This window comes from Oncorhynchus mykiss, chromosome 5, assembly GCF_013265735.2.
Source record: "Oncorhynchus mykiss isolate Arlee chromosome 5, USDA_OmykA_1.1, whole genome shotgun sequence".
NCBI classification, from domain to species: domain Eukaryota; kingdom Metazoa; phylum Chordata; class Actinopteri; order Salmoniformes; family Salmonidae; genus Oncorhynchus; species Oncorhynchus mykiss.
Window position 1 is genome coordinate 85557015 of NC_048569.1, and position 17309 is coordinate 85574323.

General features: G+C 45.8%; 1 protein-coding gene across 1 annotated transcript in view; it reads right to left on the bottom strand.

The window, feature by feature from the left end:
• Window positions 1–17309, bottom strand: part of sgip1a (SH3GL interacting endocytic adaptor 1a) — a 121108-nt gene that overhangs the window by 25325 nt on the left and 78474 nt on the right. Inside the window, exons 7-13 of the mRNA XM_036978612.1 lie at window positions 16887–17071; window positions 13160–13171; window positions 8592–8603; window positions 5184–5205; window positions 4952–5036; window positions 3252–3394; window positions 144–248 (exon numbers count right to left, since the gene is read on the bottom strand). Coding sequence (XP_036834507.1) covers window positions 144–248; window positions 3252–3394; window positions 4952–5036; window positions 5184–5205; window positions 8592–8603; window positions 13160–13171; window positions 16887–17071 — 564 coding nt within the window. The remainder of the gene's footprint in view (window positions 1–143; window positions 249–3251; window positions 3395–4951; window positions 5037–5183; window positions 5206–8591; window positions 8604–13159; window positions 13172–16886; window positions 17072–17309) is intronic.

The following is a 17309-nucleotide window of genomic DNA, read 5'->3' on the forward strand; positions in this document are numbered from 1 at the left end:
GAGAGAGAGTTAATGGCGTGCTCATTCACAGATCGCTCGTTAGTTTCATTCGTGAGGGTGAGTTGGTTTATGAGGTGAGTGGATGGTTCCGTGCAGTCATTCCAGAGTCATTCCAGGAAGTGCAACATAAACAGAAAACATACTTCCTGTGGAGAAGGTTCTGGTGAAAGAGAAGTCTGGGCTCAGTGACTCAGACTCAGGTAGAGGAGCACCCCACACGTCACACACCACCTGCTCAGATATTCCCACTACATTCAGAACAGACAGGGGACATAACATAGAAGAGGTTTCAGTATCATGAGCTAAATAAAAAATACCTCAGGGGGACTTTAAATTGCTAAAAATAAAGTAATGTTAGCATTAGCCTAAACATGTCAGGTCAAAAATAACCAAACCCTGTGCTAAAAAAGAGACACTTCATCTATAACCATTACTTCAAAAGAGATGGATTTATTTTCATTTAGTCCCTCAGAACAAAATGTATTTTCAAAAACTACCTGACTAAGAGGGAACAATGAAGAGATCATAGGAACTCTATCAGTTCCTCAGGACGGTTCCACTCCATTGAGAACGGGAGATACTACATGCAGGGACATTATCCACACTGTTCTATCTCTGAATGGACAGAGTGTTAAAAGGAAAGGTTGCTGTACTGTGTGTGTGTGTGGTGACATTAGCTATGCCTCAGCAGGTAGTTACATAACCAGCTAAGAGCTTCCCATCCCAGAGCCTGCAGAGCTAAATCCATCCACATGACATCACAGCAAACCAACAACGGAGGAATCAAATGTAACCTCATAGTGCCTCTGACCCCTCGTGTGCTTGTGAAATGTTTAGTGTGCAAGACATAGTGGCAGTGTGTGCAGGTGACAGGAAAGAGGGACAGTGTCTTTAGAGGTGGTAGAGAGGCAGTGGAGGTAATTAAAAGCATCCTTGTTGTTGGTGTTATTCTGGTGTAGTGTCTTTAGTGTCACTGCCAGCCTTAGTGGATCACAAGTCACAGAGTTGTTACAGTGCTGAATCACAACCACACATACACGCTCAATCACAACCACACACACACGCTCAATCACAACCACACACACACGCTCAAACACAACCACACACACACGCTCAATCACAACCACACACACACGCTCAATCACAACCACACACACACGCTCAATCACAACCACACACACACGCTCAATCACAACCACACACACACGCTCAATCACAACCACACACACACGCTCAATCACAACCACACACACGCGCTCAATCACAACCACACACACGCTCAAACACAACCACACACACACGCTCAACCACAACCACACACACACGCTCAAACACAACCACACACACACGCTCAAACACAACCACACACACACGCTCAATCACAACCACACACACACGCTCAATCACAACCACACACACACGCTCAATCACAACCACACACACACGCTCAATCACAACCACACACACGCTCAAACACAACCACACACACACGCTCAAACACAACCACACACACACGCTCAATCACAACCACACACACACGCTCAATCACAACCACACACACACGCTCAATCACAACCACACACACACGCTCAATCACAACCACACACACACGCTCAATCACAACCACACACACACGCTCAATCACAACCACACACACACGCTCAATCACAACCACACACACACGCTCAATCACAACCACACACACACGCTCAATCCCAACCACACACGCTCAATCACAACCACACGCTCAATCACAACCACGCACACACACGCTCAATCACAACCACACACACACGCTCAATCACAACCACACACACACGCTCAATCACAACCACACACACCACATATACACACACAGACACTCAATCACAACCCCACACACACGCTCAATCACAACCACACACACACGAACACACACCACATATACACACACACACACACACACACACACACGCTCAGTCACAACCACACACACACGAACACACACCACATATACGCACACACACGCTCAATCACAACCACACACACCACATATACACACACAGACACTCAATCACAACCCCACACACACGAACACACACCACATATACGCACACACGCTCAATCACAACCACGCGCTCAATCACAACCACACACACCACATATACACACACACACGCTCAATCACAACCACACACACCACATATACACACACATGAACACACACCACATATACGCACACACGCTCAATCACAACCACACACACACGAACACACACCACATATACACACACACACGCTCAATCACAACCACACACACCACATATACACACACAGACACTTAATCACAACCACACACACATGAACACACACCACATATACACACACACACGCTCAATCACAACCACGCGCTCAATCACAACCACACACACACAAACACACACCACATATACACACACACGTGCTCAATCATAACCACACACACACACACACCACATATACGCACACACACGCTCAATCACAACCACACACACCACATATACGCACACACACGCTCAATCACAACCACACACACCACATATACACACACAGACACTCAATCACAACCCCACACACACGAACACACACCACATATACGCACACACGCTCAATCACAACCACGCGCTCAATCACAACCACACACACCACATATACACACACACACGCTCAATCACAACCACACACACCACATATACACACACATGAACACACACCACATATACGCACACACGCTCAATCACAACCACACACACACGAACACACACCACATATACACACACACACGCTCAATCACAACCACACACACCACATATACACACACAGACACTTAATCACAACCACACACACATGAACACACACCACATATACACACACACACGCTCAATCACAACCACGCGCTCAATCACAACCACACACACACAAACACACACCACATATACACACACACGTGCTCAATCATAACCACACACACACACACACCACATATACGCACACACACGCTCAATCACAACCACACACACCACATATACGCACACACACACTCAATCACAACCACACACACGAACGCACACACACGCTCAATCACAACCCCACACACACGAACACATATATGCACACACACGCTCAAATCACAACCACACACACCACATATACACACACACACGCTCAATCACAACCACACACACACACACAGAAAGAATGACAGTGACAAAGATAGATGTGGCAGAGTTGTACCTTCAGTTTTCTGCTCTCTGAAGGCTGTCTCCAGGGGAGGTCCAAATAAGGCTGTAGCGTCGGCTGGTACTGGGGCTGGTACTGGGGCTGGTACTGGGGCTGGTTCCTTCTCTGGTAGTGGTACTGCTGGGGATTTCTTACTTCTGGGAGGGAGATAGAGAGCATGACAGACAGACAGGGTTAGTAGGCTGTAGAATCGTCTGGTACAACTGAGGGAGTGGAGGGAGATAAGAAGTGACAGACAGGGTTAGTCAGACCATCACAGAGACTATCACAGACACGCTTCAGTCGGCTCACTCAACACAGGGAGATGGGACAGGGACAGCAGGGTGAGTCAAACCATCACACTAACACAGAGACTTCCACAGACACTTCAGTCACCTCACTCAGAATACTACAACAGGAGATGTATTCATGTCACGAGGGAAGGAAGGGGATGTATCAGTCTTTAACTTAACGTTACTAAATCAGTGATTGTTGAGTAGTCATGAGATTGGAAGTCAGAGGTTAATGAAAGTGCCGAGGTATGATTTACAGTACGAGCCCATTCCCAACAATGCAGTTAAACAGTAAGACAAATATTTGCTAAAAAAAAGGAAATAGTAACACAATAAAAACAATAACAAGGTTATATAGAAGGAGTAACAGTACCGAGCCCTGGAGCGAGTCTGTGACAGGTCAGTGGGGGACAGACAGTGACGTACCTGGGGGTTTGGCATTGGGGAGGGGTGTGGGCTTAGCTGACAGATGAAAAGGGGACAGACAGTGACGTACCTGGGGGTTTGGCATTGGGGAGGGGTGTGGGTGTAGCTGACAGATGAAAAGGGGACAGACAGTGACGTACCTGGGGGTTGGGGCATTGGGGAGGGGTGTGGGCGTAGCTGACAGATGAAAAGGGGACAGACAGTGACGTACCTGGGGGTTGGGGCATTGGGGAGGGGTGTGGGCGTAGCTGACAGATGAAAAGGGGACAGACAGTGACGTACCTGGGGGTTTGGGGCATTGGGGAGGGGTGTGGGTGTAGCTGACAGATGAAAAGGGGACAGACAGTGACGTACCTGGGGGTTGGGGCATTGGGGAGGGGTGTGGGCGTAGCTGACAGATGAAAAGGGGACAGACAGTGACGTACCTGGGGGTTGGGGCATTGGGGAGGGGGTGTGGGCGTAGCTGACAGATGAAAAGGGGACAGACAGTGATGTACCTGGGGGTTTTGGCATTGGGGAGGGGTGTGGGCTTAGCTGACAGATGAAAAGGGGACAGACAGTGACGTACCTGGGGGTTTGGGGCATTGGGGAGGGGTGTGGGTGTAGCTGACAGATGAAAAGGGGACAGACAGTGACGTACCTGGGGGTTTGGGCATTGGGGAGGGGTGTGGGCGTAGCTGACAGATGAAAAGGGGACAGACAGTGACGTACCTGGGGGTTGGGGCATTGGGGAGGGGTGTGGGCGTAGCTGACAGATGAAAAGGGGACAGACAGAGATGTACCTGGGGGTTGGGGCATTGGGGAGGGGGTGTGGGCGTAGCTGACAGATGAAAAGGGGACAGACAGTGATGTACCTGGGGGTTGGGGCATTGGGGAGGGGTGTGGGTGTAGCTGACAGATGAAAAGGGGACAGACAGTGATGTACCTGGGGGTTGGGGCATTGGGGAGGGGTGTGGGCGTAGCTGACAGATGAAAAGGGGACAGACAGAGATGTACCTGGGGGCTTGTAGCACCGGGGCTGCTAACGTGGGGGCTGCAATGGGTGCAGAACGTCTTGGCCGAGCTACCTGTATCTCTTCACCTGAGGAGAGATTCATTCACAGACATTCACCTCAACTGCCTCACACACACTAAAACAGAAACTAGTCAATTACTTGAGTTTTGTTTCTAACCGAAGCATTTAGCGAAAGCGACAACAAAAACAAGATAAGAAATCTTAGATACTTACTACAGTCCTTATTCATCAACCCCTGTAATAAAAACATAAATTTGTAAAAAAAAAACAACATAAAACATATCACACTAGATTTTATACTCAAATGGCTTAAATGGAAATATTAAAGGGGTTTAAAATCCATGAGTAACATCATGTTGAATGTTCACATTACATACAGTAATTCCAGGAGGGAGCCTGTCTACTAGCGAAGGTCAGAAGATGGTCTCTATAACCTTAGAATGAGCTAATCGGATGAGACCATTGGCTGCCCTGTCTCCACGGGGAAGTGGATGACTAATATTAGGCCTATTCACTCAGAAATACTGTGGAACAATCTAGTAGCTATAGGCCTTAGGACTTACGAGCTGACATGTTTTTTTAAATAAATAAAACAATGCACATTTCTGCATGGAAGGGAGTGTAGAATATTGCTTGTTGTTGCTGAAAATGACACAAAATGCAGTTACATTAATTAAATTAATATTTGATAATTGTATAATAGCCATTAGAATCCATTCTACAGCTTTCTAGCATGAGTCTCAATAGGCACAGAACGCTGTCAGAAACAGAAAGAGTAGGTCTTTAAAGCCTCATGTAAGCCCAAGACATTGCACAGCATTTTTTATTTATTTCACCTTTATTTAACCAGGTAGGCTAGTTGAGAACAAGTTCTCATTTGCAACTGCGACCTGGCCAAGATAAAGCAAAGCAGTGTGACACAAACAACACAGAGTTACACATGGAGTAAACAATAAACAAGCCAATAACACAAACAAATCAATGACACAGTAGAATAAAAGAAAGTGCATATACAGTGTGTGCAAAAGGCATGAGGAGGTAGGCAATAAATAGGCCATAGAAGCGAATAGTTACAATTTAGCAGAATAACACTGGAGTGATAAATGAGCAGATGATGATGTGCAGGTAGAGATACTGGTGTGCAAAAGAGCAGAAAAGTAAATAAAATAAAAACAGTATGGGGATGAGGTAGATAGAATGGGTGGGCTATTTACAGATGGACTATGTACAGCTGCAGTGATCGGTTAGCTGCTCAGATAGTTGATGTTTAAAGTTGGTGAGGGAAATAAAAGTCTCCAACTTCAGCGATTTTTGCAATTCGTTCCAGTCACTGGCAGCAGAGAACTGGAAGGAAAGATGGCCAAATGAGGTGTTGGCTTTGGGGATGATCAGTGAGATATACCTGCTGGAACATGTGCTACGGGTGGGTGTTGTTATCGTGACCAGTGAGCTGAGATAAGGCGGAGCTTTACCTAGCATAGACTTATAGATGACCTGGAGCCAGTGGGTCTGGCGACGAATATATAGCGAGGCCCAGCCGACTAGAGCATACAGGTCGCAGTGGTGGGTGGTATAAGGTGATTTGGTAACAAAACGGATGGCACTGTGATAGACTGCATCCAATTTGTTGAGTAGAGTGTTGGAGGCTATTTTGTAGATGACATCGCTGAAGTCGAGGATCGGTAGGATAGTCAGTTTTACGAGGGTATGTTTAGCGGAGTGAGTTAAGGAGGCTTTGTTGCGAAATAGAAAGACGATTCTAGATTATATTTTTTATTGGAGATGTTTAATATGAGTCTGGAAGGAGAGTTTACAGTCTAGTCAGACACCTAGGTATTTATGGTTGTCCACATGTTCTAGGTCGGAACCGTCCAGGGTGGTGATGTTAGTCGGGCGGGCGGATGCGTGTTTAAGAGCAGTTGGAGGCCACAGAAGGAGTGTTGTATGCCATTAAATCTCGCTTGGAGGTTAGTTAGCACAGTGTCCCAGGAAGGGCCAGAAGTATACAGAATGGTGTCGTCTGCGTAGAGGTGGATCAGGGAATCGGCCGCAGCAAGAGCGACATCATTGATATATACGGAGAAAAGAGTTGAGCCCGAGAATTGAACCCTGTGGTTAGCCCCCATAGAGACTGCCAGAGGTCCGGACAACATGCTCTCCGATTTGACACACTGAACTCTGTCTGCAAAGTAGTTGTTGAATCAGGCTAGGCAGTCATTAGAAAAACCAAGGCTATTGAGTCTGCTGATAAGAATACAGTGATTGACAGAGTCGAAAGCCTTGGCCAGGTCGATGAAGACGGCTGCACAGTACTGTCTTTTATCGATGGAGGTTATGATATCGTTTAGTACCTTGAGCGTGGCTGAGGTGCACCCGTGACCAGCTCGGAAGCCGGATTACACAGCGGAGAAGGTACGGTGGGATTCAAAATGGTCAGTGATCTGTTTATTAACTTGGCTTTCGAAGACTTTAGATAGGCAGGGCAGGATGGATATAGGTCTGTAACAGTTTGGGTCAGCATTGAGGACAGACAGATGAGACAGCATAATGACAGAGTGAGAGATGCAGAAACCCAGAGGTAGAGACAGAGAGAAACCCAGAGGTAAAGAGAGACACAGACAGACAGACAGACAGACAGACAGACAGACAGACAGACAGACAGACAGACAGACAGACCCACAAAGAATTAAAAAACAAATCCAATTTTGATTAACTCCCTTATCTATTGGGTGAAATACCACAGTGTGCCACCACAGCAGCAAGATTTGTGACCTGTTGCCACAAGAAAAGGGCAACCAGTGAAGAACAAACACCGTTGTAAATACAACCTATATTTATGTTCATTTATTTTCCTGTTTGTACTTTAAATATTTGCACATCCTTACAACTCTGTATATAGACATAATATTACATTTGAAATGTCTTTATTATGTTTTAACTTTTGTGAGTGTAATGTTTACTGTTAATAAAAATTTAAAAAATCACTTTCGTTTATTATCTATTTCACTTGTTTCGGCAATTTTAAACATGTTTATCATGCGAATAAAGTCCTTAAATTGAGAGGGAGAGAGAGAGAGAGCGAGAGAGAGAGAGAGAGAGAGAGAGGAAAGGAGAGAAAGAGAGAGACCAAGACAGAGAGTGATGCTTGTTAGTCAGGATACAGTGCATGAAATAACTCTCAATGAGAAACGACAAGGAAAAGAGAGGGAGGAGAAAGAAGGAGAGAGGGAGGGAGGGAGGGAGGGAGGGATCAGCTGAGGTGTGTCTGAATTGACAGATCAAAGGGTAAATCTGTCAACATGGAGTGAATCTCAAAAGTCCTTCCTCGATTGCTTGCGTCATCTCCTCCCATCCTCTCCCCAACTCCTCAAAATGTCAAGAGGAAAGTGAAGAGAGAAGGCAAGGAGAGAGGACACAAGGAATCAAAGAAAGACAGATTCACCCAGGGACTTAGAAGACAAAACCTGTATCTTCTTAGACATATTTTCCTGATCTGTCACATCAGCAATCAACCCCACCCCTCTCCACTCCCCCTGCAGGTTACTGGAAGCACAGAGGGACAAAAAGTGTTTGTTATTTACCCCAGCCCAGGGAAACAGAACGGAACGGAGGAACACTTACCGGGCTACGTCTCTGTGACCAGCAAAAAGGAAGAGAGAACAGACACCTGGTCAGAGAGTGACAAATCAGTAAAGGACACTTCTCCAACACAACAGTTACACTCACAACCACAGTGACACTCCCAACACAACAGTGACACTCCCAACCAGAGCATGTGAGTGTAGTTGAGCTGCTGGAAATCCCGCTCAGTGCTCAGCGCTCCATGTCCTTTCCAACCGCTCCATTAAAAACCGCTCCACACTCACTGGAAAAAAACTGCTGCTCTAAATTCGCCCCATTCATTAAAATCACAATTCAGCAGCCATTTTCTTGTGACTACCTGGACCTATCATTTAGTTTTGAAGTATTCAAACTAAACCATATGGATTTGAATGAAAAGTATTTGAATAAACATGAAAAGGTGAACGTACAGTAAGAAGCGCAAATCATTTCAAATTGGCTACATGTCATATTAAACAGCATATAAACTGTAAATAGGTCAGGAGCCAGACAGGGAGCCTAAGAAATAAATAACAAAAATGAATTATTTTGGCTATAGTATTATTATTTCAAGTCTTTAGCCTACAAAGAAAAACGTTGTGAAGCATTTGCGAGTGCGACACAATAGTTGTATTTAATCATTATAGTCTATAAATTGCCCATATAGGCTTGGACTTACTTCGAATTAAATAAACATTAAATGAAAAATGACTTATTAGTTACATTTTTGAATTCATTTTTAGAAACACGAGTTTGGCCAGTCTGTGGCTTCAGGCTCATGCGATGGTGCCTGGAGAGCCGGTCAACAGCGGATAATATCATCTCCTCACTTGGAGAGCCACTGGGGATGTGTAACACCCTTTGGGCCACTCTCGCCAGGCTGGGCAGAGATGCAGAGTTGTTTTAAAATGTTTCTATAGGTAGGCCTAAATATTAAAGCTGAGACTGTGGTTTAATGTTTTCACAGAACATTGAGACCTGATGTGGGCTATCTTATTTCCTGTATGATTCTGGTTGTATAAAATATTGATACCACCTTATTCAAAAGTGTAAAGGTGTAAAAGTGTTTTGATTATTAGGCCAAATAACCCAATCACAACTGAAAAGCTCCTTGAATGTGCCAAAATCAATCAAATCCCCCAAAAATGGTCAGGTGCGTGGTCCCATGGTGTTTATACTTGCGCACTATTGTTTGTACAGATAAACTTGGTACCTTCAGGCATTTGGAAATTGCGCCCAAGGATGAACCAGAGGTCTTTTGGCTGATTTATTTTGATTTGCCCATGAAGTCAAGCAAAGAGGCACTGAGTTTGAAGGTAGGCCTTGAAATACATCCAAAGGTACACCTCCAATTCACTCAAATGATGTCAAGTAGCCTATCAGAAGCTTCTAAAGCCATGGCATCATTTTCTGAAATTTTTCAAGCTGTTTAAAGACAGTCAACTTAGTGTATGTAAACTTCTGACCCACTGGAATTGTGATAAGTGAAACAATCTGTCTGTAAAAAATTGTTGGAAAATGTACTTGTGTCATGCACAAAGTAGATGTCCTAACCGACTTGCCAAAACTATAGTATGTTAACAATAAATTTGTGGAGTGGTTGAAAAACAAGTTTTAATGACTCCAACCTAGTGTATATAAACTTCTGACTTGAACTGTATATACTGACACTTAGTAGTCTACCCAGCTCCTTCCTTTCTTTCAGCATGTGCATGCAGTAAGCACACCATCATGTTTATGATGTTTTTTTTCTTCATTTTTCCCAATGATTCTTCAGTTGTGGACACTACATCACCACACTACATCACCACACTCCCTCTCTTCTTTAGTTGTGGACACTACATCACCACACTCCCTCTCTTCTTTAGTTGAGGACACTACATCACCACACTCCCTCTCTTCTTTAGTTGAGGACACTACATCACCACACTCCCTCTCTTCTTTAGGTGTGGACTCTACATCACCACACTAGATCACCACACTCCCTCTCTTCTTTAGTTGTGGACACTACATCACCACACTCCCTCTCTTCTTTAGTTGAGGACACTACATCACCACACTCCCTCTCTTCTTTAGTTGAGGACACTACATCACCACACTCCCTCTCTTCTTTAGGTGTGGACTCTACATCACCACACTACATCACCACACTCCCTCTCTTCTTTAGTTGTGGACACTACATCACCACACTCCCTCTCTTCTTTAGTTGTGGACACTACATCACCACACTCCCTCTCTTCTTTAGTTGTGGACACTACATCACCACACTCCCTCTCTTCTTTAGTTGTGAACTCTACATCACCACACTACATCACCACACTCCCTCACTTCTTTAGTTGTGGACACTACATCACCACACTACATCACCACACTCCCTCTCTTCTTTAGTTGTGAACTCTACATCACCACACTCCCTCTCTTGCTCTTGGACCTCATCTTTGTTAGTCACCTTGATTTAGCACCTGTGTGTTTTACCAGTGTCTTTATGGGAATATTTAGTGAACTCCATGACAGTAGCTACAGTAAGGAGCTGTAGCAGCACACAAGTAGACTACAAATGCATGCTGGGCCGGGCATGCCCTGAGCTGGTGAAGTTAGCGCTTCCTCCCTCTGCTGCAGCTATGCTCCACTCACATACTCTGCTCCCAACACAATACTGATACACTCCCAACACAACCATGACACTCCCAACAGAACACTGATACACTCCCAACACAACCATGACACTCCCAACACAACACTGATAAAGTCCCAACAGAACACTGATACACTCCCAACACAACCATGACACTCCCAACAGAACACTGCTACACTCCCAACAGAACACTGCTACACTCCCAACAGAACACTGCTACACTCCCAACAGAACACTGCTACACTCCCAACAGAACACTGATACACGCCCAACAGAACACTGCTACACGCCCAACAGAACACTGCTACACTCCCAACAGAACACTGCTAGACTCCCAACACAACAGTTACACTCCCAACAGAACACTGCTACACGCCCAACAGAACACTGCTAGACTCCCAACACAACAGTTACACTCCCAACAGAACACTGCTACACTCCCAACAGAACACTGCTAGACTCCCAACACAACAGTTACACTCCAAACAGAACACTGCTAGACTCCCAACACAACAGTTACACTCCCAACAGAACACTGCTACACGCCCAACAGAACACTGCTACACGCCCAACAGAACACTGCTACACGCCCAACAGAACACTGCTAGACTCCCAACAGAACACTGCTAGACTCCCAACAGAACACTGCTACACGCCCAACAGAACACTGCTAGACTCCCAACAGAACACTGCTAGACTCCCAACACAACAGTTACACACCCAACAGAACACTGCTAGACTCCCAACACAACACTGCTACACGCCCAACAGAACACTGCTAGACTCCCAACAGAACACTGCTACACTCCCAACAAAACACTGCTAGACTCCCAACACAACACTGCTACACGCCCAACAGAACACTGCTAGACTCCCAACAGAACACTGCTACACTCCCAACACAACAGTTACACTCCCAACAGAACACTGCTACACTCCCAACACAACAGTTACACTCCCAACAGAACACTGCTACACTCCCAACAGAACACTGCTAGACTCCCAACACAACAGTTACACTCCCAACAGAACACTGCTAGACTCCCAACACAACAGTTACACTCCCAACAGAACACTGCTACACTCCCAACAGAACACTGCTACACTCCCAACACAACAGTTACACTCCCAACAGAACACTGCTAGACTCCCAACACAACAGTTACACTCCCAACAGAACACTGCTACACTCCCAACAGAACACTGCTAGACTCCCAACACAACAGTTACACTCCCAACAGGAGAGATACAGTATTGTTGTAGTGATGCGTGCATGTGTGTGCCTGCAAGATCATGTGTTGGTCTGTATGTGTATGTTGAGAGAGAAATCACAGTCATCCACAGTCCATAACGATCCTCTCTGCTACTCTGTGGACCTGCTGTGGCTTCATTCAGCTGCATCTTGCAGAGCCATGTCTTTCTCCCGTCTCTTCCTGCTGTTGTCTCCTATCATCTCTCCCTCCCTTCATTTATTCCCCATTCAGTCTCCAAGCAGCCAGATTTCCATCTTAGCGAAGGTCACTGAACAGCAGTGTTAAATCCTACGCCCATCAGTACTCACTCAGAGCAACCTGTTCTCCACAAATCCTGGTTCACCTCTACACCTGAGTGTGTTGTATTACTATTGCATATTTCTCTTACTCTATTACAATGGATCCAATGGACACCCACCTGACATTCAATAACATAGTCCTTTAGAGAGAAAAGTTAGTACGCTGAATCACAAACCTGAAGGGAGAAAACTGACATGGAACAAGAGGGTAATTCATGCTAACAGAGGGACAGAGGGACAGACAGACAGAGGGACAGAGGTACAGACAGACAGAGGGACAGACAGAGGGACAGACAGAGGGACAGACAGAGGGACAGAGGGACAGACAGACAGACAGACAGGAAAGAGCAGAGAGAAAGATCGTACACAAGAAAGAAAGACAGACAATATGACAAGGCTTACCGGACTACTCCTCTACAGAAGATAGCATCATACATAAGACAGAGGAAGAAAAAGAGAGGGTAGAGAAAAAGGGGAAGAAGGGTAGAGAAGGACAAAGGGAGGGGGCAGGACAGAAAGACAGAGGAGGGGAGAGAGGGGGTAGAGGGGATACTATGTCAGTGGAGATAACCTACAATCACATACAAAGCTATGAGCAGAAATTACCAACGGGTAATATGGAGGTGAATATTGACTGAATATTGACTGACTAAACAAACATATATCATGTCAATAGGTATCTTCTCTGCCAAATGAGAACATCCGAGGTGAGAACACAAGTATCCACCATCTACCAATATGTCTATCCATTTCAGTTTCCACACCCATCCGTTCATCTATCTACAGTATATTGACACGCAACTTTGATCTGATGAGTGACTGTATGTTTAATCAATAGTCTAATCAAACTCCATGGCTTCAGGGATAGTTGATGAGCACAAGGAAACTCCAGTGATACATCTACTGTACTGTGGAAAGGCCTATTGGAGGTTAATCTGCTCTCACACATATTGTTTTCCTCCATCTCTCCTTCTGTATTCTCAACAGCCATCACCCTCCAACAACAACACATTCAACTTTAATACAGAGAGATAGAGGTCAAGGGAGAGAAAGAGGGAGGGAGAGAGAGAGGTCAAGGGAGAATGAGAGCGAGAGAATGCAGGAGAGAGAAAGAGAGAGAGAACGAGGGAGCAAGAGAAAGCGAGGGGTAGTGAAAGAAATGTGGAAAGAACCTCTTGTTGTTCGGTTTAGCCTGTTAACCTTTGCGCCCTATCCCAGCTCCCCTCAGCCGATTTCATGGTCAAACTGTTTCCAGGACTACCTGGGTAAGCACACATTTGACATAGAGAGGTGCGATCATGTGACTCGTGTTTAATTCATGACTGAGAAAAAAAGCAGAAGTTTCAGCACTCTGGACAGACTGGTGAGGTTTTAAATAGGGGAGAGGCTAATTGGCATAGACTTAATCTGGAGAGAACAGGACAGAGTTGACACTGCTTTCTACTCAGACGTGGGAGTTGGAATCCTGGCTTGGGGATAAATCTCTACATTAAAGTAACTGCCCAGTGTTTCCAGATTTCTATGACATTATGACCTATAATTAATCACGAGTGAAATCATTTTCCTTGCAAAAAATTGTGATTAATTATGTTCAAAAGCAGCTTTTCTGTGTTGGAATAGTGTGGGCTTACCCCGACAACAGAATGGTATGGGCTTACCCCGACAACAGAATGGTATGGGCTTACCCCGACAACAGAATGGTATGGGCTTACCCCGACAACAGAATGGTATGGGCTTACCCCGACAACAGAATGGTATGGGCTTACCCCGACAACAGAATGGTATGGGCTTACCCCGACAACAGAATGGTATGGGCTTACCCCGACAACAGAATGGTATGGGCTTACCCCGACAACAGAATAGTGTGGGCTTACCCCGACAACAGAATAGTGTGGGCTTACCCCGACAACAGAATAGTGTGGGCTTACCCCGACAACAGAATGGTGTGGGCTTACCCCGACAACAGAATGGTGTGGGCTTACTCCGACAACAGAATGGTATGGGCTTACCCCGACAACAGAATGGTATGGGCTTACCCCGACAACAGAATGGTATGGGCTTACCCCGACAACAGAATGGTATGGGCTTACCCCGACAACAGAATGGTGTGGGCTTACCCCGACAACAGAATTCTTATTCTTACAAATTCTTATTTACAATGACAGCCTACACCGGCCTAATGACAGCCTACACCGGCCTAATGACAGCCTACACTGGCCTAATGACAGCCTACACTGGCCTAATGACAGCCTACACCGGCCTAATGACAGCCTACACCGGCCAAATGACAGCCTACACCGGCCAAATGACAGCCTACACCGGCCAAATGACAGCCTGCACCGGCCAAATGACAGCCTACACCGGCCAAATCTGGACGACGCTGGGCCAATTGTGCGCTGCCCTATGGGACTCCCAATCACGGGCAGTTGTGATACAACCTAGATTTTGCGTATGAGTTAACAGAATATGAACTTCAGGCATCAAACTTAGGTGTTAGTGTTGGCCGGCAGGTAGTCTAGCGGGTAGAGCGTTGGGCCAGTAAGCAAAAGCTCGCTGATTCGAACACCCGAGCCAACAAGGTGAACAATCTGACGGTGTGCCCTTGAGCAAGGCACTTTACCCTAATTTGCTGCAGGGGGCGCTGTACCACTATAGCTGACTCTGTAAAGCAACCCAATTCATTGCACCTATCTGGGGGTATGTGACAATAAAACCACACAGCCATTGTATGCTGATCTCTATTGTCAAATCACACTACACACAGAGAGAGCCAGGTACACCTTAAGACAACCAAACACCTGCTCACTGTTCCTGGTAAGGGAGCTAGCGGCTAGCTACCGGCTCGACAGCCAGCGGATGGATGAATTATTGAGTCGAAAAGGTTCTCGTATGACAGGAGACTGTCCTTGCGTATGTACAGGACAGAACCTCACTGTGAATGCCCACTTTCCAGGCTGAATTATTTACACCAGTGTTGACACTGGAGCTAACTGTGCCAACTAGAAAGTTAGAGGTACAGTAGGGTGGAGGAGGAAGGGGGTGGGCATCCCAAAGAGAAACTCCTTCAACTGCTGTCCCTCCCACTCCCCTCTCATCACTGCTATTTTGAGGTTAAGTGAAGCATTTAATTTGAGTGTTTGAATCTCATGGGTTGTCATTGTTATTGTGGTGTGGGAATCTGACCTTAGATCAGCTAAACTCTCTCTCCAGTTCAAAGTGGCTGAGCAGGACCGGCTCTAGTCTTTTGGGGGAGGTCAGAGACCAGGGACCCTGGGCACGTGCCCTGCATGACCAGTCGGTATTCGGCCATGATTACTACAATTTTAGATAGCTGGCTAGACTAATTTACCAATTTAAAAATTGTTAGCTATCATGGCTGTCAAGTGTCTTGACATAACAATAGAAAAATTGCTGATGCACAACCAAGTTTCAAACTTGCACCATTCTACTATTCTAACGCTCAACAGTAAGTTGAGACCCCAACTGAGTTACTAAAAATACAAAATAAATAAACATATTTTGGGGGAGGGTTTCGGGGCCCCCTACTTATGCCTCGAGCCAGCCCTGTGATGGAGACTCAAACACCCCCCTGTTGGCAATGGGATAACTGTAATTGGTTTCTGAGGGCTGTTCAGAGACATCTGCCTTGTCGTATACTCCACTCAAGTAATTCGTAGTCAGTCCACTGAGGTCACACCAGAAGGCTAAAGACCTGCCAGCCACCACCTCTCCTCAACCTCCCTACCATCAGCAGTTGTGTAGTAGAGGGTAAACTAACACATGTCTCTCTAGCTAATTGTCATTCCTGGGATATGGATCGATTGGCTCTGAGATACTATCATTCACTCCCAGACAGGCATATGCATTTGGTAATGAGGAGAAAAGAAACGTAAACAACATGCAGTGAGACAGAGAACCACAAAAAGACATAAACAGAAAGAAATGTGTTGTGAGCTGTGGAAAGAACTTCCCTAATAAGCAACAAAACAGTCAAACAGATACAACAGTTCAAACACATTCTAGAAAACAGTTCTATAGTTCTACTTCATAACAACACAGTAACATGAAGAGGAAGTGACATCATGACCCCAGTGAGGACAGAGCAGTGAAGGCGGGGGGAGGTACTCACCAGAGGAGAGGGAGACAGAGCTATGTTGCCAATGGAGGCTCTGAGTTCATCTACTGACGGGGCCAAACAGTTGGCACTTTCCGCTGGTAGCGGTTTGATCTTGATCTTAAACTTTTTCCGGTGGTCCTCCTCTCCCTCTGACTCGCTGGAGGAGAAGAAGTGCTCCTTGGGGGGTTTGGGGCCGGGTGGGTCGCCGTTAAGGACAGCAATTGTTTCAATGCTGAAGGTCATAGGTGATAGGAGTAGGGTGAAGTTGCCCCTAGATGCTGATCTGGGGTCAGTTTAGTATTTTCCACACTAATGGTTAAGGTTAGAATTGGGGGAGGGGAAGCTGATCCTAGATCTGTACCTAGGATAAACTTTACCCCAGAGAGTGTTTATATATCTAAATCTCTGTCAAATAGCATATACTACAGCACACAA